Source organism: Eucalyptus grandis, chromosome 2 (genome assembly GCF_016545825.1).
Source record: "Eucalyptus grandis isolate ANBG69807.140 chromosome 2, ASM1654582v1, whole genome shotgun sequence".
In the NCBI taxonomy this organism is placed as follows: Eukaryota; Viridiplantae; Streptophyta; class Magnoliopsida; order Myrtales; family Myrtaceae; genus Eucalyptus; species Eucalyptus grandis.
The window spans coordinates 10,435,339-10,462,385 of record NC_052613.1 but is presented as its reverse complement, the minus strand read 5'-3'; the positions used below and the strand labels follow the sequence as shown (position 1 = coordinate 10,462,385).

The following is a 27,047-nucleotide window of genomic DNA, read 5'->3' as shown; positions in this document are numbered from 1 at the left end:
TAACGGAAAATCATTTCAGACGTTGCAAAAAATTAACGGAAATATGGATGGACTCATTTGAAGGAAATTTGGACTTCCAAGCCAGACTATATGCTGATGGGAACTTGTAGAAATTGTACGGACTTTTCTTTGGCCAAATTGGACCTCGATTTGGAGATTTGAGTGAGGAATTAAAGTTAATTTGATTAAATTCGGAGCTTGGGAGGGGGTTGGATTTTTGGACATCAAAATTGAATTATTTGTGGATTAAATAGCAAATAATAAACATGGGAAACAAAGGGATAAGCTTGGAAGACTTTTTAGGCATATAATGATGCATTAGATATTTTCTCTTGGACTTTTCTCCTAATTTCTCATCTTCTTCGTGGCCGACCCCTCTGCTTTTCCACTTCATTTTCTGCTTTGGTTCCTGCCCATTCTTTCCCTCTTACCTTCGAAGCCCCACTCCATCCGTGGACCTCTGCAGCAGCCCATGATCTTCCTTCATTTCTGCCAAACCGCGCCAGCACGTCCACGTTCCTCCATCGTAGTCCAGCGACCACGCAAGCCCAAATTCCCCACGCTCAGCCCACGCCAGCCTCCCACCATCAATTGTTCCCCTCAACTCCTTGGACGCCAGCACACTCCTCCTGTCAACAACCCATGCACGAAGCCCCCCATCGTTGACCGCCAAACGTCCACCGAAGCTCCGCCAGCTTGCTTCCATTTTCGTGCATCCCATCCCACCGAAGCAACTGCAGCTCGTCTCTCTCTCCGCTCAGTTCACTCCACCGAACCAACCGAGCAGCTCCAACGTCTTCGGCCCAGTCGCGTGTCTGCAGCCCACGATCAGCAGCCCGCGTGTCTCTCTCCAACGGCCTAGCAAGTTTTGGGCTCATTCCACCGAAGACAAGCCCACATGAATTGCAGCTCAGCCTATAAGAAGTCAGCCCAGTTTAGCAGCTCCATTGAAGCCCACGAGCCCAAGTGAATTCAGTCCATCAGCAGCCCAGCGAAATCAGACGCCCGCGAAGCCAAAGCCCAACTTTTTGAAGCCCAGCGAATTTTTGAGGCCCAAGCCCAGTGTCTGCAGCAAGCCCAGCCTGAGTCATTAACAAATCTCAATTTGGGTTGAGATTTGTTGGGTCCGTTTTAGGCCCGGTCCAAGTACGCCGACGCCGCCGAAAATTTGGATTTCGGCCGCCGTCGCACCATCATCGCGGTGAACCGGTTTCTACAATTAACCGGTGAGTTTATGTACTAAAATCTTCTTAGTAGGCTAATGACATCTAAATGGTGTTTAGATTTATTTAAGTTTAGATTAATGTAGTTTTAGTTTATTAAATTAATTTAGGTTAGTTAGATTAGTGAATTAGGTCGATAGAGCTTAAATTTAGTTAGCCTGTTAGGTAATTCTATAGTTAGAATGGTTAGGATAATTTAATTAGTTCAATAGATGGTTAGATTAGAATTATTTAGCCTAAGTTAGCATTTTTAATATTTAATGTATTTATTCAATTAATTTTCGAAATTAATTAATTATTAATTATTTTTTTTGGAAATTAGGTTGAGATAGCCGGTGACCGGAATTTTGTGTTGATTGCAATGGTATGGTTAATTTCTGTAATCGATTGTTAAATTATGAAAATTGAGTGCTGATTGGAAATTGGGTCAATTATTCCAAAATTTGTGAATTTTGATATTCATTTAGAAAATCTTGGGTGTCGGGTTTTAAACACCGAAAATGGTTTTATATACTATATAAACCAGTGGGATTTTAAAAGAATGTTATGAATTTTTCAGGTCTAATCTAACCGTGTACCCACACATGATTATTTTCATCATGTGTTTTTAATACGAAGAAAAAATGTCAGGATCACTATTTTAATTGAGGCATTTGAGTGCAATGCACAGTGTCTCGGAGCAAACGAATGACCCTGAAGTACCTATCTTAAGAAGGTCTACATGTGTGAGAAAGCCAAAGGTAATTTTTTATCCATCTAATACTATTTAAGCCATGTCTTATATACGACTGGTGGTTGTGTGTTAGTAAAGAGAAGTGTGCTATGAAAGACGAGATGAGCTCATTACTTCGTAACAAAACTTGGGAGTTGACCAATCGTAAAAAAAAAAAAAAGCTTTATTAAACAAATGGGTGTACAGGGTTAAGAATGAAGCAGATGGTAGTATTAGATACAAGGCGAGACTTGTAGTCAAGGGCTTTTCTCCGTGTTCTTAGCCGAGTTTGAGTGGTCATGTGTTAGTAAAGAGAACCCATTCCCGAACTGTGTCAGATGGACGTTACCCTATATGGAATACCCATTTATTAGGTTTTGGGTCACAGTAGAGGTTGGACATATACTCCTTCGGGAAAGTCGTCTTTAAGAGACGTAACCGTGCTCAATGGAATGAGACAATACCTAACTACGCTAGTAGACCACCGAACTTCTAGTAGATCGTACCCTAGAGTGGACGAAATTATTAATTGGAAAGCATGTTGAGTGGAATAGATGTGCCGGATTATGGGACAAAATTGTATAACATGGTATGAGATGTGTCATAACGATTTGGCCCTATAATCTGGACCCTGTGATTTATTGAGTTTAGTAATGCGTTTCAATTGTTGTGTATCAATTATATACATAATGTGTATAAACTGTGCTGACCTGCAGGGTGAAACTAAGGCGAGGTAAGTCCTTTAGGCTAATTGTGTGATTGCATAGTTAGGACGCTTCTAGATGTATTTCCCTTATAATCGAGGTTTAAAGCGTGGATTTGCTGAAATTTATATCTCACCCCATTGTGGGATAAATTTTCAAGGTCATCGAGTGGAGGACTTAGAGCGAGAGGAGGTGATCTAAAATGTAGGTCAGTTAGGACCGTTTCTTTTTTAAAAGCCATTATGTGCAGTCTTTTTGTCATAGACCTTGTACATGACTCTATGTGAATATAAAAGCATGTTTATTTATGAATTTGTTGTCTTGCTTTTCTATCTCGATGAAGATTTATTTTCGCTTTCGCATGTGTAATAAAAATGAAAGGTTTCAAACTAAATTGGCCAAAAAAAAAAAGTTTAAACTGAATTGATACAATTGTAATAAGTTTATGACTTTTTTGGTAATTCTCCCATTTGCAGTTGCATTTGAAGAGATAAAGCCTAGGCTAAAGATTGAGTCGCATATGAAGAAGAAAAATATGCCCATGCTGAAGCCGAAGCGCGGTGTTTGGACAAGTGGGTGACGATTAGTGTAGTGGATGTGGCCATTATCCACCCAAGGGCTGTATGGTCTCTTATTAATTAGGTTGTGTATCATGGATTTTGAGACAGAGTTGAGTTGGGGTTGCCTTCTTGTTGCAGGATGTGCTATGGTAAAGTTTGCTCGGTGCCTTCTACACTAGAAAGAAGTTGGGAAGCCAAGAGGAAGGGAGTGAGACGTGTTTTCCAACTCACAAAATTCGTTCCATTGAATCTTTCACCGATTGAGGGAATGGAGATTACACTTGGAGTAATTGGAACTGGGAGAACAAAGGAAACATAGGTAGTTGAAGCATAAACTTGGGGAACATATGACGAGAGAGGCTGATACAAAAGCCATTAATTTTCTTTATGCAAAAAGGCTTTCGCCAAAGAAGCTCTAATACCAACTTTGACAGAGGATCTGATCAAAGGATAATAGGAAAATAAATGGATGAGAAAAGTGAGTGTTAATTCCCAAAAAAAAATACCAACTTTAGGTCGATGGACAAATCTGACCTAAACTTTTTTTGTCTCGTAAAAAAGCACCAACTTTAGATCAATGGACAAATTTGGCCCAAACTCTTTTTTGTCTCGTAAAAAAGCACAAACTTTAGGTCGAGTGACAATTTTGGCCCAAATTTTTTTGTTTGAAAAAAAAATCATCAACTTTTACTTAAATCCTAAATCTGGCCACCCTTAACTTATATTCATTGATTGTCCTTAATCCATGTGCACTTTTTGGCTAACACCATCCATTTTCTTCTTGTTTGAGTCATAGCTTGAAGAATAACAATGAAACTATGCCATCTCCTATACTTCACTAGCAAGTAAAAAAATCTCTCGATTGAATTTCTCTCGCTAGACTTTATTGTTTTGTTGTAATATGAAACTATAGATCACCGCTTGTCAAGAGAAACCATAGATGAGATCCACCAACCTCATAGCTAGAACTTTTTCTTTTGAAATAAGGTTAACTTCAAATAGAAAGTTAATGATAAGGGTTAGATTTTGAATAGGAGTGAAAGTTTGTTATTTTTTATGAGACAAAATAACAATGGGGCCAGAATTTCACCAAAAAAAAAAAATGGGGCAAAATTGTAATTGTCACTTAACCTAAAGTTTGTGCTTTTTACGAGACAAAAAAAGTTTTGGTAGATTTGTCCATCGACCTAAAGTTTATGCTTTTTCATGAGACAAAAAAAAGTTTTGGTCAAATTTGTCCATCGACCTAAAGTTGATGTTTTTTTATGAAATTAGCCCGAAAAGTGAAAGAGTGTTTTCTTTGTCAATATTTTTTAACTCTACGCTATTTTATAAAGTAAGTTTCTCTTTGTACAAATTGCAAATAATATTCATTTTATGTTGAAGATCGGGAAAAGATCAAGATCGTACGTTGTTTCCATATATATACTCTAAGCATCTTGTGTTGAAAATCATAAAAGATCCTATTTTTCTTAAAGATGAGGAACAAATCAAGATCATATCTTATCAAGAAAATATCATATCTTTGACTTATTCAACAAGGATCATGCATCCTTTTAAGTTTAATTTCACGCGGGACATGAGGATGGAATCCAAGAAGCTGAGGAAGATATTTATGTTTTTGCAATAATACTAGGACGTGGAAGGGACTCAATTTCAAGTGCACGTGTCTTAATTGGACCATCGGCTTAAAATAATCATCAGCACTCCATCATTGACTGAAAAATGATAAAGAAAAGGTCTTTTGCCTTGAGAAGAGGGCGACATCCGATTACTACCTTTCTTATTCTTTTTCTTTTGCTTTTTGCTTTTTTTTTCTTTTTTCTGTTTTTTTGCCTATTTCAATTTGCTCTTTTCCCCAGGACTGGCCAAAGCTACACCTCTTAGCTCCCCTAGGATGAAAGAAGATTGTCGGCCATTTTTAGATGTGTCAACCTGCTTCACCTCCCTTAATTCAAAGTCCGTTCCGCCCTTTTATTGATCTGTTGGAAGAAAGAACTCACCGGCATCCATAATTTACTTCTTCTTCTTTTTTTTTAATTTATAGTTCGGGATCATGAGTACGGAGATTTGGTTATCTAGAGGCCTTAGAACATCCCGCACGCCCCATGAACTGATCAATCTATGCCTTTAGCTTATGCAATTGGCCCTAATTCAATATAATTTGCACACAATTTATGTAATTCAAAAGAATAACATCCAATTTCTAAACTAGACATCCCTGAAAACTTACTTAACCACCCAATCCTACTGATTATTACCAATATTCTTACAATTGGCCTTTCTTAAGATTTGTCTTTTCATAGTGATATTGGTAAATAGTTTCTGGTCCATGAAATTTTCCATGAGCACATGAATCAAGTAAAATACAAGCAAAGCATTCAATTTACGCATTAGGTCTTTTCACGTCCATCAGTTCACATGCAACTCAAACCTTAGAATCCTAAATGTACTCATCTTTCGTGGCTTAGCTTACTCCAAATTAACATTCATTCATTCATCAATTTTATATTGCATCATGCCGATGTTGATATCCCCAAATGAACCTTATCATCATAAAGTAAATAAGGTAAATAACACTAATGGTATTCTCACCCATGTGTCTCGCGATAATTCTTTCAATCACAAATTGTGTGCCACTTAGATTTCGAATGACCTTCTTTGGTCTAAGTAAACCTTACCTTCTTTGGTCTAAGTCAACCTTACTTTCGCTCTCATTCTCACACAAGGCAGAGAATTCTTAGAGAGAGGAACTTTAGAGAATACTTCTATTGTTCAAATGAAAGTAGATTATACAAGTGGGGGAAAGGGCTACCCTATTTATATGAGAACCCTCTAGTTACAACCATTGATCTCTATGTGATATAATGGTAGATGATGTCAATCCTTGTCTAATTGATCCAACGGTAAAGATCCACTTGTGGTGGATATTGATCTTCATCACATTAATCTCATGGTGGAGATTGAATTTACCCAATGGTTGAGGGCATTAATTCCTATCAAATAAATCTAATGGTAGAAATCAACCCCTTATCAATCTAACGGTTCTAAGAAACCCTTGGATTGATGAGATGGCTATCCTTTGGATTAATGACGTGACAACTTTTATCCGTGGCACTTGTCCGATCATTGAATTCAAAAAAGCAATTGCCAAGGACCCACCATTCTTAATTCTCCTCAATGAGGGATGTTTAGGTTGTTAGATGAAAGTGTAGTTTAATATTTAATTTTTTTATTATCCTCATATTTAGTCTTTTTTTTTTGCCTAAAATTAAGTATAGACATATATTTAATTGGGGAGACACATTTGGTTTGGAGAGATTTAAACTAAAATTTTTGCTTTGATATAATATGATATTTTGTGAGACAATGCAAATTATTCTAAAAATTTAAGCTATTAGATAAATATATGATTTAATATTTAAATTTATAATACTTCTCCCTCATGCGTTGGCTGGATTTCAACCTAAGTCAAGCATGAAAATGTGTGATTTAATATTTAAATATTCTAATAGAAGACCCGTATTTATTGTTTGGATTTCTAGTTGAAAGAAAAAAAGTCGTACTTTAATTTTCTTTTTGATTTGGGCGATGATAAGAATGATAGATGATGTAGAAACGCTGACGTTTAAGATTTCTTTTACCATCCTTGCTCTATAAATGAACACTCACTCTCCTTCACAAGGCAAAGCTAAACTCTCCACCGCTCTCCCTACCCCCAACCCCTCCCCCGAGAGTGTTGAAGTGTGAAGATGAGAATTCAAGTGCCATTGAAGTTGTTGTTGTGGTTTCTTTTGGGCCTTATGATGAGGTTGACAATGGCTGAAGAGACGGTGATCCCCGAAACAATGCAGTTCGACACCGGCGGGCTGAGTCGATCGGCCTTCCCGAAGGGTTTCATCTGGGGGACTGCGACCTCGGCTTATCAAGTCGAAGGCATGGCTGACAAAGAAGGCCGCGGGCCGAGCATCTGGGACGTCTTCGTCAAAATTCCAGGTATTTCTTTTATCATTGCCATCTATTACTGCTTCTCAAATCAATCTTCTTCTATCAAGCGATGACGACAGTTGAAGAAATGAAGTTTCACACTCCAAATGCCATTTGACCATTGCTGTAATCGATGAGATACTACACTCCACTCTGGCGGCATAACGATGCGTGCTAATATTTTCAAGCGTGAGGTCACGAGTTAGAACCTGCTAACAGTAGTAGCGAACATGATACACATCACAAGTTTCCTGGGTTTTCCCATTTTGCTGTTGATGCTTTTCGTTGATTATGTTGTTAAAGGTGTCCTGGTAATGTGATGTGTACAGGAACTGTGGCCAATAATGCAACTGGGGAGGTTTCAGTGGACCAATATCACAGATATAAAGTGAGTGTTTCTTTCCTTGTCGCCATCTGTTTGTAAAGTTCTCATCAGACCGAGAATAAAAGAGCTCTTGATGCATACATAGACTGGACGAAAAGGTTCCCTCCCAAGATTTTCTGGTGTGTGAATGTAAGACGGAATCTAGCGGCTTACATTGGGTCTCTTGAGGACTAAACAAAAGATTTTGGTTCAGACGTATATATGGTGTCCTAAAGTTTCTAACCATTGTTTGGTTTATATTAGGGATAAGTGCTACATAAGTCCTAAAACTTGTCACGAAAATAATTGAGTTCTAAAACTTGCAAAAAGTGCAATCAAGTCATAAAACTTGTCAAATTGTTTCAATCTAAAGTTAAGTCAACTTTTTAACGGAAAATGTTAACATGGCGCAAATATCGACATTTTCCACGTGGCTTTTTTAATTATTTTTTATTCAAATTTTTAATTAGATTTAAAACTAAAAAGAAAAAATTTTTTTTTTTTTAAAAGGCAGCTGGTCCCTTGCCACCTCCAACAACCCCTGGGTGGCGGTTGCCAATTTTTTTTTTTTTTTTTTTTTGAATTGTTTTGTTTTTTTTAAATAAATTTTAATTTTTCTTTTCTAATTTTTAAATCTAATTTAAATATAAAAAATTTATAAAAAAAAAAGCCACATGGAAAATAAAAATTAATTTTAAATACCACGTCAGCATTTTCCATTAAAATAATCGGTGGCGTTAACTTTATGACTCGATTGAAACAATTTGACAAGTTTTAAGACTTAATTACACTTTTGCAAGTTTTAGGTATCTATTGCAATTTCTTAACAAGTTTTAGGACTTCTCCAGCACTTATCCCTTTTATACTATATCTCCTAATTATTATAGTACGGTCCATTCATTTATTCGCTTATGGACCTGTTTCTTGACAATTTCATGAGGAAAACGAATTGTCACATGTCATATCTTAATAATTCAAGCTCTCTCCCAGTGTTGTTCTACCCGGCTGGTATTGTACATAAAGAAACATGAACATGCCACATTTTTCTTTTGTCCCACTTAGCAATGTATTCAATACATTTCTGGCACTCTTCAATCCTGTTATGCCGTTACAGGAAGATGTGGATCTAATGGCGAAGCTGAACTTCGACGCCTACCGTTTCTCAATTTCGTGGTCGAGGATTTTCCCTGGTAATAGCAAATATTCTTGTTCTTATTGCTTCGGAGCTGACCCTGCCAAACAAGTAGTTAATGTAACACGTGATGTTTGACATGATGCAGATGGAACCGGGAAGGTGAATTGGAAGGGAGTTGCTTACTACAACAGGTTGATCAACTACTTGCTTAAGAAAGGTAGATGGATAAATGAATCCGAAAAAGAGTTCAAAAACCTGTCTTGATTTCACAATATTATTTACCAAGACAATTGTGTTACGTTATGTTAAGCTACGAAATGAGCCAAAGGACTTGCTCTTTGCAGGCATCACACCGTATGCAAATCTGTATCACTATGATCTTCCAGAGGCTCTGGAGAAGAAGTATAAGGGACTGTTGAGTCCCAATGTAGTGTAAGTATCATCAGGTGCACCTTATTTAAATTAATGAACAAAATATGTTTGTCAACATTGGGATTTGATTGGGGCTACATTGACCATGCAGGAAAGATTTTGCCGATTACGCGGATTTTTGTTTCGAGACTTTTGGCGATAGAGTGAAGAACTGGATGACTTTCAATGAACCGAGAGTGGTGGCTGCTCTCGGATATGATAACGGGATATTCGCCCCCGGGAGGTGCTCATTAGCCTATGGGAACTGCACAGCAGGAAACTCAGGAACCGAGCCTTACATCGTGGCCCATCATTTGATCCTGTCTCATGCGGCAGCAGTTCAGAGATACCGAGAAAAGTATCAAGTATGAATACAATTTCTTATATGTTCTTTCTGCTATGAAACTATTGTTAGCAGAGTAGTGTTTATCTGTTTCCATTTAAGCTCTACTTTGTCTACGAATGGTGAATGTGTGCGCATGTTCAGGAGAAGCAAAAGGGAAGGATCGGTATTCTTTTGGATTTTACTTGGTACGAGCCTCTTACCAGATCGAAGGCCGACAATGATGCAGCCCAAAGAGCAAGAGACTTTCACGTTGGATGGTAATAATGACCCTACATCTTACAAGATCTTGCCGAAGTAGTGCTAATCAATGTTGCTTAAGCTCGATAACCAATTTGGAATCTTTTCGGTGTGTTGGATTCAAATCAAGAACTCTATGCACATTTCAATTTGCATTGAAAAACTTGAGCATTACATGGTTTCGGTAGCATTCCCAATTAAGGCAACTTGTGGAAGTCATAGATTGCAAACTTAAAGTCCAAGCATCCTACTGTAGGTTTATTCATCCAATTGTGTATGGAGAGTACCCGAGGACAATGCAAGAAATTGTCGGGGACAGGCTTCCAAAATTCACCAAAGAAGAGGTTAAGATGGTGAAGGGCTCAATGGATTTTGTCGGCATTAACCAATACACAGCTTACTACATGTATGACCCGCATCAACCGAAAGCTAAAGTTTCAGGGTACCAGCAGGACTGGAATGCCGGATTTGCCTGTAAGATACTTCATTTTTTCATTATAGTCGAATAGAGTGTACACTATACTGTATTGTAATTGATCATGTACTGAGAGATTATCTTCTTGAAATTTTTTCAGTTGAAAAACATGGAGTGCCTATTGGTCCAAGGGTAAGAAGTACATTCACTCAATTTGGACGATGGTCCTGATCTCTGTTTTATTATTGATCTATGTGAATTGCATGTGATCAAACTTGCTTTAAAATTGCTGCAGGCACATTCTTCCTGGCTTTATAATGTACCCTGGGGATTGTACAAAGCTGTGATGTACATCAAGGAGCGTTATGGGAACCCCACTGTGATTCTGTCCGAAAATGGTACACCTCTATGCAATAAGTGCTGAATCATCCTCTAGCAAGTAATTGCAGTGTTTTTAACAATTTAGTCTATTTATATTACAATTTTAGGCATGGACGATCCGGGTAATGTCACGCTCTCTCAAGGACTGCATGACACCACGAGGATCAACTTCTACAAGGGCTATATAACCCAACTGAAGAAGGCTGTTGATGATGGAGCTAATGTAGTGGGCTACTTCGCATGGTCTTTGCTTGACAACTTCGAGTGGAAGTCAGGCTACACATCACGGTTTGGAATCGTCTATATTGACTATACCAACCTCAAGAGATACCCCAAAATGTCGGCCTATTGGTTTGAGCAGCTGCTTTCCAGAAGAAAGAACTGAGGTTACCCAGGGATGAAGTTTTTATCCTCAGTTTAGAATTTAGAAGAGGATGAATGATGTCAATCGTGAAGTGCTTGTCGTCATAAATTGTAAGCTTCTGCTGTATTCTTCATACGCAGGTTCTATGTTTTGCTTTCTCAACGTAATAAAAGAAATGGTGTTGCATGACAATTGCTAACAATTTGCATGGTTCTGAATCGAGAACCGCTTGTAGAGTCATTCTAGCTACTCTGCTGATAAACATAAATTTGGAAATGTAGCAACACCATGATCGTCCTATAGAATGTCTAACCAGGAAAGACAAAATACTAAATTCGGTTGATGGGTCCTGGTATTGCACCGCACAAGGAACGATTGATTTCCTTGAATGTTATGCTATTAATCGACGAAATGCAGAGGCAAATCTTCTGCGCCGCTATCGTAAATAGCTCAAATTTGTTGCACGCATGGCCATAGTTTTCGTTCATGCCATCTAGTAAAAGCTGATTGCAAGAGGCCTCGGAACCTTTAACAATGGGCTCACAAAAACATCATCTGCCTTACTAGATTCTCAAAATGGTAAGAAATACCTTATAACTATGTTGGAAAATGTGGCTCCAAATTAATAGAGCAATCAAGTCGAACTTTGAGATGTAATATCATTTTCTTTAAGGATTTATTTGTCCCATAATATTGTTAATGATCACCGGCAAATATCCTTCAAGATACAGCAAAAATTTCAAATGAGAATACTAGATAGCAATTATAATATATCTCTAGAGTCTCTAGGAAATAATAGAAAAAATGGCTGTAATTTTGAAAAGAATACCAAATGATCCATGCTCATCTAAAACTAACATATATATAATCAATTTTAAATAATATATTGATTTCCAAAGGTTGCAAAGTGAATAAAAATATCCTTTCGAAAGAAGTTGCAAAATGAACAAAGTTGCAAACTAAATGAGTATTATTTACAATGTTGTCTTGAAAAGACATATATATATATATATAATAAAGAGATATAATATAAAAATAATAAAATATAATGAAAAATAAATAAAATTTTCGAATTTTCATTTCTAAAAATACTTAATAAACAAAAACAACTTTTGATCTAATAAAGGTTAATAAGATAACTATATGAAATAAAATAAAAATAAAGGAATTAGTGCTAATTAAACCACGAAAGGTTGCAAAATGAACAAAGATATTTCAAAAAAGTTGCAAAATGAACAAAGATATCCTCTCGAAAGAAGTTGCAAAATGAACAAATGCAACTCTTCAAGAAAGGTTGCAAACTGAACGAATATCATTTCTAAAGGTTGTCTTGAAAAAACACATATATAAAAATTTGGATTAATAAAAAAATAAAATATAATAATTTTTTAATAAATAAAATTTCATAATTTCATAATTTCCAAAAATACTTAATAAACAAAAACAACCTTTGAACTAATAAAAGTTAATAAAATAACCGTATGAAATAATATAAAAATAAATGGATTAGTCCTAATTAAACTGTGGGCATGCAAGTGTGCCAAGTGCTAAGTGTAATTAATAATCGCGTAATTATTCATGCACTCGCACACAAGTTTAGTGGGGTCTAGTCCACACCTAATCCTTTCTTTAAACACATTAGAGAATGCTGGCCTATGTCCTCTCAACTTTTCAATGTGGGACAAGTAAAAACACACTTAGTTTGTTTTACAAACAAATTTTCAACAAATTATATCAGAAGAAAGGAGATGACCAGTCAATTCTCGATGAAAATATGCACCGGTTCAAGAGTTGAGTACCTTTCAACGCACTAATTAACAAGTAACTAGATATGCAAATGATTGGCATGTACTTATTAGTCTACCAAGTTAACACTTGGAGAAATGCCATTGGGTAGACAACTTGAGGATAATTTTAAGCTTATGAATTCTACTTGTAACTCCGAAGATCCGCTCAGACATTCTTACGGCTGACAAGGAATCAAGAAGAGTAAAATTTTACATGATAAAAACTATGAATTGACTGAAAATCAGTGGCAATTTCACTCCTTTGATCATAAAACTCGGGCTTTTAGATTAACATAGATTTGTCAGTAATGGCTATTATTTATTGTGCTAGAGGATTCATGAGTAAATAGTTGAGAAAAACTCATAATACATTTTGAAGTTAACAAAATAATTCATGATTTATTACAACTTAATATGAGTTGCTCGTGTTTCCAGTTATATCCACATAAAAGGAACTTGATGTGCTAAGTAAAAAGACTCAAAATAACTAGAAGAACCTACATGAACAAGTCTAGAAGAATAGAGATTTCATAAAAATTAGTTGGTACAAGGTGAACAGTGTCACGCCTAGAACCTCAAACGCGTGCCCATCCCTCAGTGGTCGATTAAATTTGCGACATCCCATGATGCGTTGCCGACCCATTCATTTTAATGCACATACAGAAGCGAAACGATACCCCTGACAACAACCAACACGAGATAGAAAAGAAGGAAACACATTCACAACCAAAACACTTTTATAAACACCTCGGTTTATATACAACAAAAGACTAAGTCAAAAGTCTACAAAAAACCGGTTCTCAAAACAAAGCTGTCCTATGACCAGCTAGTCGGACACGTTCGCCAATCCTTCGATCTCCACAAGCTCCGAAGGCACCGGGTCCTCCACAGCACCGTCAAGAGGGTCAACTGCACTCTCGCCTAGAGTGGCATCAACTACTACGGCAAGAATTTCAAAACCCTAAAGGGGACCCACACGGAATCCATTGAAACTGTAGCAAAACCATGCTCCGAACCGATGAGGTACCCCGAGGTAGGCCATCATCGACCCAGACGGTGGTCACCATGAGTTCATAGACCCATTGACCCCCTGGGGCATGGTAATCAAAACTCCGCTCGGTAACCCTCATTGACCGACCAAAACGTTCTAGAAGAACCGTCATCTAAGGACCTGAAAAGGTTGAGCCCACAACAGAGTGAAATAATGTCTCAACAAGTTCACCCTCTAAACTCCAACTATGAAGGAAATATGCCCAAAGGCAGCTATATACACAAATCAAAAGACTTACCTTGCCTCAGTTCTCTCTTGCACGTCAGTAACCAATCAAATCAATCCCATCGATTCAACACCATCGATACCATCTATCAATCAATCAATATCATCACTACTCACACAAGCCAAAATATATGGTAATAGCTCTCACAAGTTGATATAGATAGATAGATAGATAGATAGATAGATAGATAGATAGTAGCTTGCACAAGCTGATAATTATGCTCACATAAGTTGATACACGATAAATCAATCCCAGCCAAGGACTTTGTGCTTTGCACACCAATTCCTCAAAAAAAAATATATATAATGAACTTGGCCTAACATCATCGTGTTAAAATATACTCGATAAAAATAATCATGTGTAGGTACACGGTCGGTCTAAGCCAAAATGTTATATATTTCTTTTCAAAAATCTCACTATTTAATATAGTGCATAAAAAAAATTTGGCGTTAAAAACCGACGCCCCGGTATTTTCTAATTAAATACCGAAATTACACAATTTTGGGATAAATACCCAAAATTACAATTACAACTCAATTTGCATAAAATAGCATTCAATTGCATAAACCGAACACACCATTGCAATCAGCACGAAATGCTGGTCACCGGCTATCCCGGTATAATTTCCGAAAAATAATAAATAATTAAATAAATACCAAAAAATAATTAAATAAAAATAATTAATTACCAAAATGCAAACTTAGGCCGGAAATGCTTAATTAACTACACGAATGGGCTGGGAAAATTTGCAAACCTATCTAGATAAATAGTACAACTTATCTAGTCTCTAATCTATTCGTTCTAACCACCTAACATGCACAAACGAATAATTAAATCGCTAATACATTCTAACTAACCACATAAACCATACTTAACCTAAAATAATCACCCCTTAAACTTCATTAACTCCCTAAGTAGAGTTTAGCAAGTAAACTCACCAATTTAGTGATCCGGTGAGTCCACAACGACAAACCTCCTAGCAGTGACACCAAACAAGGACCGAACGAGCTTGAAAACGGGCCTTAAAGTCCAAGGAACCTTGCTGGTCTTCGGTTTTGATTGCTGGGCTAAGCAAGCTGGAACGGGCTCGGCTTGAGTTGGAAAAAGCACGGAACGGGCGGACGGGGTTGCTACGAGCAACGGCAGGTGACGGCAGCGATTCTGGTGGCCTGAACGATGGCCTGGCGACTTCGACAGTGGCCTGAGGTGGCTCAGAGACATGGCTGGGCAACAAAACAGGCGAGATGAGCAGGAATGGGTAGACGAGTAGGCGAGGCTGGCTCAAGCTCGCGGCCGGCGTGTAGCGACGGCAGGGGCTCCAGCAGTGTGCGACTAGCTAGGGGGAGGTGCTGCTCGGTTTCTCTAGTTCTTTAGAGCTTCAAAAGGTCTGAAAATGGAGAAAGCAGGTCTGCTGAGGAAGAAGGAGACAGTTGAAGACTTGGAGGGACCCAATGGCCTAAATATCTCTTAGTTTGGTTGTGGCTTGGCCCCCACTTGTTCAGCCCTATCCTCAGCCAATTTGGTGCACAAAATTCCCCCTAAAAGCAATCCCAAGTGGTCCAAAATGTTGATGGACCCTTGGCCTACGAATTTTAGCCAATTCTCCCCAAATTGAATCAATTCTCCTTTAATTGAATTCAATTCGGTCCCCATAAATCCAACCAAGGTGTCCTCAACCAAATTAACATTTTTCCTTATCAATTTGTCCAACTTGAATCCCAAAAATGCAACCAAAAACGATCATCTGATTTTTCCAGTCAAGAACGGGCCTACTTTGAAATTTCGCCAAAAAATCTCGATTTGCAAAAAAAATATTTAAAGGGTGAGTCGATGGTCCTAAAATAAATCGTGACATGACAGAACTTTCAATTTTTGAAATCGAGTTTAAATTCACGGTTAATCTGGCGCGATTTTAGCGTGACCTAACATACTGGGTAGCTTTTAGGAAATTTTAATACAATTGACCCACGGTCGATTATTTTTTAGCCACATTGTACATCTTCAACACATTAGCGACTCTCTGCTGTCGTGGAAAATCTCGAGATTTCAAATGCGGACATAAGATACCAAAATGACAGAAAAATCAGTCTAGTGCCAATCGACGAGAATTTTGCAATTAGGTGGAATCACCCACACTTAATCATATGGCTCAATCGAGTTGACCTATCTCCGGTCTCTAATCGATTTTTAACTATGCCGTAATGACCCTTGCAGACTAGCACGGTCGAGCAGTCGATTTCTGGTCGAATTCTCAAATCTATTGTGTTAAAATCCCTTAACGGCTTCACTAGATAGACTAGTTACCTCATGAGTGATCAGCTCAGAGAATAGAATTATAGGCGCATCGAAGAAAAGCTCGATTCATTCAATTGAAAACAGAATTAGAAATTCAAGATGTCACAAACAGTCTATAGGATCCACATCACCACCATAGTCAAAGTGCCTGATGAGAAGCAATTAGATATAACCAAGAAGTCTGATATAATCGGAGTCTAATATTAGTAGACGCCAGACATAAGTGGGAGCCTGATATAAGCTAAAGTCTAATATCACCAGGAACCTTGATATAACGAAGGACTATTAATACAAGTGAGGTTACTACCCTACCCATGACAACAATATGATGTTGGCTAATATTATCACCTAAAGAGGGTTAATAGGTGAATCTAAGAAACTTTAATATTAAAAAAAAAATGTGGAATTAAAAGCGTTAAGTTAAATATAAGTGTGATTGAGCAATGAAGAGAATTGATATAAAAGCAATTGGTTATATCAAGCAATATAGTTTAGTACATCATCAAGCAATAAATGAATATGAGCAAGGAGATAGATAATGATGCATATAGGGTTATAGTGGTTTCACTTAATGTGAGCTTACATCTACTCTCCCACATTAACTACTTATTGACTAGATTCCACTAGTAATCTTGGAGAAATTACAGAAGAATGTGCCACTTATACTCAAGCACTTTTTCTCAAAGCCAATACTACTTTTATTCAAGCTAATAGGACTCACTATCTCACACCTAAGTCCAAACTACAACACTATCAACACTTCTCGATAAATTAAAATGTAAATGCTCTTAGAAGGAAAATGTAAAGTGTAAAGCTTTCTCTAAATTTGGATATTTTGAATGCTTGATCAATCTCTCTTAGGCACATTGATCTTCTTTTATACTCCTCAACATCCAACCTTCCCCTTGAACAATTTTCAAGAGGACCAATCTCCAATCAAATTGTTCGATAGTTATTGAGAAGATCAATTAGCCATTTAAGTCGCTCAATTAGAATTACCATAGATTTGATTGCCCATACAATCAAATCTTAGTATTTAGAAGTAGAGTAGTTTGAATGTGGAAAGTATCATGCCTTTGGGATGATTATAAACCAATCGAGATATCTCACATAATTAAATAATCTTGGTCAATCTAAATCTTCTATAGTAGAAATCCATACCATATCACAAGCTGTCAGTGGATAAAATGACATATCTCGAAATAATAATCTTAAGCCATGTGTCAAAGTTGTTGTCGCAAGTAATGTAGATATTCTGCTTATATCAGCAATTTCGATTATATCAAACTTCCCAGTTATTTGATAATATCAAACTATGACTAGTCTTCTACTTATATTAGATTTTGATTATATCATACCACTTCTTATTATGCACTTCAAGTATAATAGTGATATAGATCTTATAGATTGTTCACATTGGTATCTCCAAGTCTTTATGAACTTTCCCTTCTTCTAAACTTGTTCACATAGGTCTTTCCAACAATTTCGAATCTTTTTCCTCATCATCTCAAAGTTCTTTTTTACACAAACATTACTTGAAACAAAACAACTTTGTGCATATATCAAAGTATCAATGTATTATAAATAGTTTTGTCAATCTTCAAAATATATTATGAGGTTTTCTCGATAGTTTCTCCCTTTTTGATAATGACAAAACCTTCCACACAAATAACAAAATCATTGATTTAAAAAAATATGAATAAGGGTTGCTTGCAACAATATAAGCTTAAAGTTAAGTATTAGTATTGGCAAGCAAGTTGATATAGTCAGACATCATCAATGAGTACATGGCCGTTTCTACAAGAGAACTTAGAGATAGTTTATTATAGACTTTGAATGCGTGAAAACTGATATTGTCAAAGTATATAATGAATAGTTTAATTACGTACACACTTACAGTTCATAAAAAACATCATGTACATCGCGACATACATTCTCTATTCAAGATATCATAAGCTTAGAATGACATAATATATATTTGCATTAGTCATTGGACGAGGCCGGCCTTCCTCGCCTCAAGCGAGGGTTGACCTTGCCACCTAATCATGCCCAACAACGGCAAAGTCAAGCTTCAGCAAGACTTACCCTTGCTAGGCTGGCCAAGTTGATCTCACCAAATCTGGCAAGGCCTCATCGGCTTCCCCAAAGGCTAGGAGGTTGATCTCACTAGCCTCAAGCGAGGGTCAAACCTTGCCAAGCTCAAGGCAAGGTCGACCTCAGCTAGTGAGTCAATGACAACAAGGCTCGCCCTTGTCGGATTTGGTGAGGGTTAAGGTGAGCATCACCAATGACAAGGCAAGGTCAACCTCATTAGCTTCACCAAATGTTGGCAAGGTTGAGCCTTGCCAAAGGTGGACAAGGCTATCCTTCACTGGCTAGAGGACAAAGAAAAAAAAAGGAAAGAAATGAAAATGCAAAAATTATTAAAAGTATAATAAAAAATCAGAAAAAAAAAAAAAATAGAAAAGTTGTCCACATCCATTTCGATCAATGCCACATAGAATGGTTAGCGCTGATTAGACAACCACATTAGCCAAAATTTTACCAAAATAATTAAATTGGCAAATTATTAAAAGGTTGAGAAATAAATTGACAAATCATCAAAGGGTTGAGAACTAAATTGATACAATTGAAAATTTTAAGATTAAATTTATTGTTGTATGATAGATTTATGACTTTTTGGATCATTTTCTCTGGTTGTTTTGAATACTACCGTGCTCACCCCTAATCTAATTTCCTCGGAAAAGCAATTTTTTTTTTGGGGGCGGCGTGGGGTCGAATAGAAAGCATTTGTTAGAAAAGTATAACCTACTTGTTATTGGTTAAAAGACATTGAGTCTCTCTCTCTCTCTCTCTCTCTCTCTCTCTCTCTCTCTCGTCTAATAATGAAATGTTCGAGGCTTTTTTTAAAAAGTCGACTAATCTAAATCAGGTGACAGCGATTTCCACTCGCTGTCCCGCCCACACCGGGCAATTGAGGTCCGTGCATCCTCCTATTTTACGTCCTAATAAATATAAAAATAAATTGTAAGCTAGAATTGGTGAAGAAGTACGTGCCTTCATATTGCTTCAGCTTTGAATTGTTATACACAAGATTTGGACTAGGCCTTGGAATCAAAATGAATGTGTTAAATTAAAAGTTAAAAGTTACAGAACCTTATGGCTTCATCAAGAAAATTCAATCGTGCTCCACCATTTAATCAAGAATACATCTTTATGGAAAAATCAAGAAAACAAAGATGAATGGTAAGTCAATAACAGGCTAGGAGCCCAAAAATTAGTTGAATGTCCATACACATATGGGAATGGCGAGGTGTGGAGTTCGAAACTCCCCTCCTCCAGATGGAAGGTTTTTGTGGTTTTTCTAGATGAGCTCTCTCCTTGTAGAGAAGCTCCAAAGTCATACATATGATATCATATAAGATTTTGTGATATCACTACCAATTATTCTAGATGCTAAGTGTAATTTAATATCTAATTACTCTAACAATATATCCTAAATTAATTCAGGGCAGTAGTCGACCACACGCCATTGTTGCTTCCCCAACATTTCTTTTTCTTCTCCCATTTTCTGCAGTCCAAGCAACGTGATTGGTACAATGTCAGATTCAATGATTCAAGAGCGGTTTGACGATGCAGAAACCCACCAGGAGAGTTAAAAAAAAAAAAAACAGTGTGAAGAAGAAGTTGGAAGGTCACCAGCCCCCTCAAGACTAAGTTATTCAAAAACCCACAATTTTTCAAAACTCTTAATTAGTTGGAATTTAGAATGTCAAAATGGACTCTCATCCGATGATCAAGTGGGAATTAGGATAGAACGTCGTGCCAGCTTGCTCATATATATTTATAAAAGAACTCACCAAATTAATTAAATCAACCAATTATTAATTGCTAATTTCCTTTGCACTTTCCTTAGATCTCTTCCTGTGCTTGAGCTGGCCTCTCAACATCACGGCACGCTGGGAATGGCAAGTGCCGAATGGCGTATGCTCGCAGAACGCTCGATCTTATTATAATCGAGTTGCTTCCCAACCACGCGCGAAACCCTAGCTTTTATAATGTGACCAATTGAATCAGTGGAAACTACTCAAGTGCTTATTGATCTAATCGAAAGGGAAGAATACCCATTGGGGATCGAACGTAAGCTGCTCGCTCACGCGTTTTGGTTAATATCGATTGATCACGTCTAACCAAGGATTGCAAAAATCAGTGGCTTTCCAAGAGTATAAATCGACGCGGGAGTTGGAGTCCTCCAATTCACCACTTCTGATCACCCCACCCTCGCAATTTCTCTCGTCTCTTTCTCTTTCTCTCTCTCCTCTCTTCATATCATTTGCATATTTGCACTCATTCTCAAAAGGGTTCTCTTCTTACGGTTATATAGGGTGAGTTATTTTTTTATTACAAGTTCATATATTGGACTCGCCAACTTAGGTCGATATCGATCTTGCTCTATTCTCCGAGTGCAACTATGGCCAGGGGTGTCATACGGGTGGGGCTGGGTCGGTTCAGTTCAATAACCTATATAAAGTATGACTAAAGTTTTGGTTTCTATAGTTGGGGTTTGAGTTTATCGCCAATCGGAGCATGGTAGCCTTGCCCTCTGTCTACTTTTAGCGATAATTTCCTCCAACAGCCCTCTGATTTGCATGTTACAAGTTGTGGGCACCACTCACATCTGAAATTGACTAAACGTAACGACGATGATGTCGCTGACTGTACAGCCCACCATCCAGAAGGATGGTTGAAGGAAAACATAAGCCTATCGAGGTTTCATCAGCAACTTAACTAGTTAATGACCGGATTGATTAATGTTCGATATATCTGGTAGAGATTGAGCCAAGATGTCATGCATGTCCATAGACGGATCGGGGCTGGGAAAAGATTGAAAATGGAGAACTGGCATGTATCATCACAATGTGTGCGGCTCTAATCTTCTTACTTTAATCCTTTTTTCAGTGTAGACGAAGATCGGTGAAGAATGGAGATCAAGGTACTGCTCACGTTGGTGTCTGTTGCGAGCTTCGTAAGTCAGGGTACGTCGGAGGACAAAGCCCCGCCACCGCCTGTCACAGAGGCGGCCCTTTATAAGATAGCGGCTTCACTGGACACGTTCGTCGACGAACTCCCCCAAATGCCGAGGCTCTACGGTTACTCCAGGCGTGAAGGTTTGCTCCTTCCTGGAAATCTCACCATTGGCATGTACGAGAAGAAATGGGTGAGCTTTATTTTCTTTTTATCAGCAACAAAACAAATTTTTAGATTAATAACATCCGAAGCCTCAGTTATATTATTATTGTCTTAATCGATTTTATATATAGATATTGAATAGATCATACAGTAACTTATGTATTTTTATGATTTTCATGTCTTCTCTACAGAAATTCCATCGAGATTTACCGGCCACTACTGTCTTCACCTATGGTACATCAGCTGCCGCTGCCACCGTGCCCGGTCCAACCATCGAAGCACGTCAAGGCGTCCCCACTTCGGTGACGTGGCTCAATTTCCTCCCCCGATCCCACATCCTCCCGTGGGACCCAACCGTCCCCACGGCCATCCCCAAGCACGGCGGCGTCCCGACGGTCGTCCACCTTCACGGTGGCGTCCACCCGCCGGACTCAGACGGCAACGCTTTCGCGTGGTTCACCTCGGGTTTTCACGAGACCGGTCCGAAGTGGACTCGCAAGACCTACGCATATCCCAACGTGCAACATGCCGGAAACCTTTGGTACCACGATCACACGCTCGGCCTGACACGGGTCAGCCTCCTAGCCGGTCTGATCGGCGCTTATGTGATACGTGATCCGGCGTTGGAGGCGGAGCTTGATCTCCCGTCGGGGCCTGATTTCGACCACCATCTGATGGTGTTTGACCGGAGTTTCACCAAGGACGGATCGTTGTACATGAACTCCACCGGCGACAACCCTAACATACACCCGCAGTGGCAGCCGGAGTACTTCGGCGACACCATCATAGTCAACGGCAAAGCTTGGCCCTACCTCAAGGTCCAACGTAGGAAATACAGATTCCGCATAATCAACTCCTCCAACGCGCGCTACTACAAATTCTCATTGACCACGGGCTTGTCATTCATCATGGTCGCCTCCGATGCATCCTATTTGCCCTCGCCAGTGATCACCAAATCGTTTCTCTTAGCTCCATCGGAAACTGCCGACGTCATCATCGACTTCTCCACGACAGAAGCGAAAGAAGTAATGCTCAAGAACGGCGCTCCATACCCTTATCCCGGTGGCAGCTCTGTTGACAAGCTGAATGGGGAGGTAATGAAGTTCGTGGTATTGTCTGGAAGCCCTAACCCGCCAGACAGATCCCGTGTGCCACCATCTTTGAAGGTCTACTCGACGACCCAAAAACCAACTGTTAAGAGGTATTCGCTTAAATTGTAATGAATGTCGATGCATGGATCGGATGCATTTAATTCTTAACACGCGGAAAGATCAATAGCAATTTGCTTAATCCTTGCATAGGTACATAGTGCTGTATGAATATGAGAGCGCGACCGGAGATCCCACCCATTTGTATATCAACGGGAAGAGACTGACAGATCCGGCGACCGAGACTCCGAAAACCGGTAGCACCGAGACGTGGGAGGTGATTAACTTGACGGAGGACAACCACCCGCTGCACATTCATCTCGCGACGTTTCATGCCATCAAAGGGCGACAACTGTTGGATCTGGAAAGTTTCAAGTCGTGCATGACCGAGAAGAACGACGCGGTCGCGTGCAACGTGACGGGCCATGCAAAGGGAAAGTCGCTCAAGATACCTTCGTACGAGAAGACATGGAAGAACGTAGTGAAGATGGAGCCTAGGTACCAAACGACGATCGTGGTCAAGTTCAACTTGATCGACAACGATGCGCCCTATCCGTTCGACGCCACCACGGAACCTAACTACGTGTATCATTGTCACGTAAGACTCGGACACAACTTTTTCCTCGCCACTTGCCTTATTTTGATAAAACATAATCGGAAGTGTATGTCGACGTAGAGAAAAACTAAATGCATTGTGTCGGAATGGTGATGCAGATTCTTGATCATGAAGATAACGCGATGATCCGTCCATTGAAGCTAGTCGCTTGAAGAAGCCAGTTGTTTGATGGACAAGACTCAATCGGAGATGACATGATTTGAGGATTGTTATTGCCAGAAGTAATTAGGAGATTCTTTTTGTTTTCCTGAGTTCTCTATATCTCTTTTAATTGTGCATGTATGTCGCTCGATTGTGCATATCTTATTGATCTTACATGATTGTAATTGACATTGTAATACGTTGCTAATAATTGTCATTTTTGGAAAACGTTACATCAGTTAAAAGATTCTCAATATTTCTCTTGCTTCCTTGATTCACAATCAAGGGAGATGCGGAGAATCTCTTAATTGTTGTTGTTGTTCCTACCTCAAAATGAATTTATATGTTACATGAACTTCTCGTTCATCCTTTTGTGGGTAGATATCAATTTGATAGTTTAAAAAGTGTGACTGAATAAATGTTTTTACTTTAGTTGCTACCCCGTAATTGGTAACTTCTTTGAGGGAAGAATACAGGAACAGTGAATCAAAATTGTTAAATTATAATTAGACTTGTCAAAATGGGTCATGGAACCATTTCTTAACTTATGTTTAATGGGTTAAGTCATTGTAATGTTTAATGGGCTAAGTCATTGTAATGTTTAATGGGCTAAGTCATTGTATAGGTTATTATGTTCGGTAAATGGATTATCAATGAGTTTCAAATGGCAAAGCTCAAAAATATATGATTGTTAAATGGATTCACAATTTATCCAAACCTAACCTTATTTTGTGACTCTCTATTCACCCACTAAAAGAAAATAATGGACTCATCGGAATGTTCCAAGTACAAAAAAAGTCTTGGTGGGCTCAAAAGATGGGCCCATGAAGACTTTTCTTTATTATAATATATAATTCCTTAGTTGCGTTTGGCATTCTTATTTTCATGTAAGATTATAATTTTAATTCTTGTCATTGCAATTCATGGTCTACATAAATCATCTTTTTCAATATCTTACGTATCATTTAATTAGATATTCAAAACCTCCCAATTATTTGTTACTGCAATTTTATAAATTCACTATCAAGTACTAACTTTCTTATTAATCAATGTAAAATTTGAAAATTCCATGCAATGTTAAAAGCCAATTCTTTAGTATTATATGGTCAAAATAGCGGTCCAAATAACATATACGTGAAGAACTTAAAGGGGGATAACTAGGTGGATATGGATTTTTATAAGTTGGATTAAATATTGAAGTATTTTGGTAGATGGTCGGGTCGGGTATAGTTCATTATAAATTGGTCAATTTAGATTGGACCATTTTCGACCTAACTCGACTCACCAATTTGATTTCTCTAGCTATGATATGTAATTAATGATAGTTCAAATCTCTTGTTTCTATCTATCCTTTGTTTCTTTTATTGGTCAACAAGTGGATGTGAGATATTATTCTTTATCACTTTATAGGAATATTCTTATTGACTATTTGTCCGCACATTCTTGGATTTTCAATCAAAAGCAGAAATTACAAAGTGCCAATTTTACCCTTATCACCTTGCCAAGAAGATAATAACTCGTTAACTCTCATATTTTTGTTTAATGAAATTCAATCCTAGTGGATGGAGATTGCTAGAAGGTCTAAGCCTATAAGTTAAGGAAGATTACATGTGTACAGAGAGCACATTAACCCCACAATCATGCGACGTTGGACAATTCATCACCCTCCCTCATGTGCAAATCCCTTTATGAGTGACACGTGAAATTTGACAAACTGGAAATCTGGAGGCTATAATATCCTATAAGAAAAATCTAATCAAAAAATTTAAATCAATAGGTGAAGAAAGACCGCATGTTTACAAAGAGCAAGATAATCAATTAGAATCAATCAGCCATATATAAAAAGTATAGATGGAAAACTTCCTACATATAAATGATATACGAAAATAAAGGAAATATCTTGATCGCAAATGCATGTGGATAACATGAAACCCATCTCCACATAGCTGCATATGCATTTCCCAAATCGGTCCCACTCCCTCACCTTGATCACAATTTTTAGTACATGTCTCCTCAAAATGTAACGTGCTGATTAAACCATATAAAGCATGACGAATCCTCACGTTAAAAGCCCAATAGTATCTACTAAACCGCCTCAGCAATTCTGGTCCCCTTTTTGTCATGCTTTTCGGCCACCCGAGAACATCATCGGACGGGTCTTTTTTTTCTCGTAAAAATTTAAGCTATTAGAAGAAGGGGAAGAGGGGAGAGGAGGAGGAGGGACGGTAGATTGCTCGGCACTCTCCATCGCATGTAAGCCCTTCCTTGCCGCGCGCAAGACATGATATAGACGAAATCAAATTAACGAAATAGATGGGGGGCAACAAGAAAACAGATAGAATACGGCGTGTCACAGCATTTGAACTCTTGTTTTCCGGATGCTTTATACGAACAGTTTTCTCTTAAAATTTAAATTATTGCGAAAGGAGCCAATAATACATCAACACCAAACGGTCCACACACATGTCGGCATGGATTGGATAGAGCTCGAAAATGGGCAATTCCATGGAATCTCGTGCTCTTCTTGTCAGGCCCATTCAAACTTTTCAGTTGAATTTCACGTGGGACAGGACATAGAGACAAAGGAGCTGAGAAAGACGTTTATGCTTCTGCAATCATGCTGGGGCGTGGAGGGGCTAAATTTCAGGCGCATGATCAACTTGGAAGACTTTGGGCTCATGAAAGAGCACTCCATCATTGACTGAAAGACTGACAAGAAACAGGTCTTTTGCCTTGAGGAGAGAACACGTCGTGCGATCATGGGAAGATAATGTGTTTGTCCCTGCCACTGAATATGGCCCGCTTCCTAATTATTCACTTATAATATAGTATTGAATTCATATAATAATCTTATAAATCAATGTCAGTTCGTTTAGCCTTTCTCTTTTGTCTTTTGCTTATGCAAATTCCCATATGCTAGGTCGGTCTTTTGTCAAGGAGAAAATGGAAAAAGATTGAAGATACCTTTTTTTCTTTTTTTGGTCGAAGAAGATACCTTATTGAACCCTCACGAAATACATTAGATGTGCGGAGAAGGTAGTTCAACAATCAAACATAACAGTCACTACCAGCTACTTGGAGACTTATGGAACAGCTCACACGTTCCATGAGTCAATTATTTTAGGCTCTTGACCTATGTAGCTAGTACTAACTTGAAGCAATGTGCACTTAGTTAATGAGATTGCAAACGGACAACATCCAATTCCTAAGTTGAAATTCCTCCGAAAACCCTAATCAATTCCTCAACTATGATCGTTACAACCAACATCATATCGTCCTTTTCTAAAATTTGTCTTTTCATAACAGCATTAGGTACGTAAATTTCCGGTCCATGAAATATGTTCGTAACAGTACAAATCAAGTCAAGCACGAGCAAAGCATTATGAGTCACGAATTAGGTGTTCTCACTTTGCTAATTCCTTTTCCATGCCCGTCGGTTCATGTGCAACTTAAACCTCAAAAACATAAACGTTCTCGTCTTTGATGGCTCCGCGTGTCGGCCGTTTGATGGTCCATAACGAACCTCATCACCGCAAGGTAAATAAAATGAGATAAGGTTGATTGTCTTCTCAGCCCTGTCCGGTTCCACTCAAAGCATCTTACGACTTTTGTACCATGACAGGGACCCGCCATTCTGGATTCCCGTTCACGAGGGGCCCGCATTTATTGTTCTGGATTACTCACCCAAAGGAGGAACGCACTTATTGTTCTGGATTACTCACCCATAAGCAGGAACGCATTTATTGTTTAAGAT

At 38.3% G+C, this 27,047-nt stretch overlaps 2 protein-coding genes across 2 annotated transcripts; both read left to right on the top strand.

Annotated features, from left to right (window-relative positions):
- Positions 1–6,901: 6,901 nt before the first annotated feature.
- On the top strand, positions 6,902–11,031 carry LOC104422095 (beta-glucosidase 44). Its single transcript, XM_010034328.2, has 11 exons — positions 6,902–7,195; positions 7,516–7,574; positions 8,665–8,740; positions 8,831–8,902; positions 9,030–9,117; positions 9,209–9,461; positions 9,584–9,699; positions 9,936–10,153; positions 10,255–10,286; positions 10,390–10,492; positions 10,583–11,031. Exons 1-11 carry the CDS (start codon positions 6,952–6,954, stop codon positions 10,858–10,860), a joined length of 1,539 nt encoding a protein of 512 aa, XP_010032630.2. The 5' UTR covers positions 6,902–6,951; the 3' UTR covers positions 10,861–11,031.
- Positions 11,032–20,471: 9,440 nt separating this feature from the next.
- On the top strand, positions 20,472–23,484 carry LOC120290841 (multicopper oxidase LPR1 homolog 1-like). Its single transcript, XM_039307303.1, has 5 exons — positions 20,472–20,583; positions 21,158–21,416; positions 21,580–22,589; positions 22,690–23,134; positions 23,251–23,484. The coding sequence occupies exons 2-5, from the start codon at positions 21,180–21,182 to the stop codon at positions 23,302–23,304; spliced, it is 1,746 nt and encodes a 581-aa protein (XP_039163237.1). The 5' UTR covers positions 20,472–20,583; positions 21,158–21,179; the 3' UTR covers positions 23,305–23,484.
- The last annotated feature ends 3,563 nt before the right edge of the window (positions 23,485–27,047 follow it).

Excerpts from the sequence above, each read along its gene's own strand:
- LOC120290841 (XM_039307303.1), top strand. The coding sequence starts at position 21,180 with ATGGAGATCAAGGTACTGCTCACGTTGGTGTCTGTTGCGAGCTTCGTA. Across the intron at positions 21,417-21,579 it reads GCATGTACGAGAAGAAATGG|AAATTCCATCGAGATTTACC; the intron begins GTGAGCTTTATT and ends TCTTCTCTACAG. Across the intron at positions 22,590-22,689 it reads CAAAAACCAACTGTTAAGAG|GTACATAGTGCTGTATGAAT; the intron begins GTATTCGCTTAA and ends ATCCTTGCATAG.
- LOC104422095 (XM_010034328.2), top strand. The coding sequence starts at position 6,952 with ATGAGAATTCAAGTGCCATTGAAGTTGTTGTTGTGGTTTCTTTTGGGC. Across the intron at positions 9,118-9,208 it reads CTGTTGAGTCCCAATGTAGT|GAAAGATTTTGCCGATTACG; the intron begins GTAAGTATCATC and ends TTGACCATGCAG. Across the intron at positions 10,154-10,254 it reads CTGGAATGCCGGATTTGCCT|TTGAAAAACATGGAGTGCCT; the intron begins GTAAGATACTTC and ends AAATTTTTTCAG.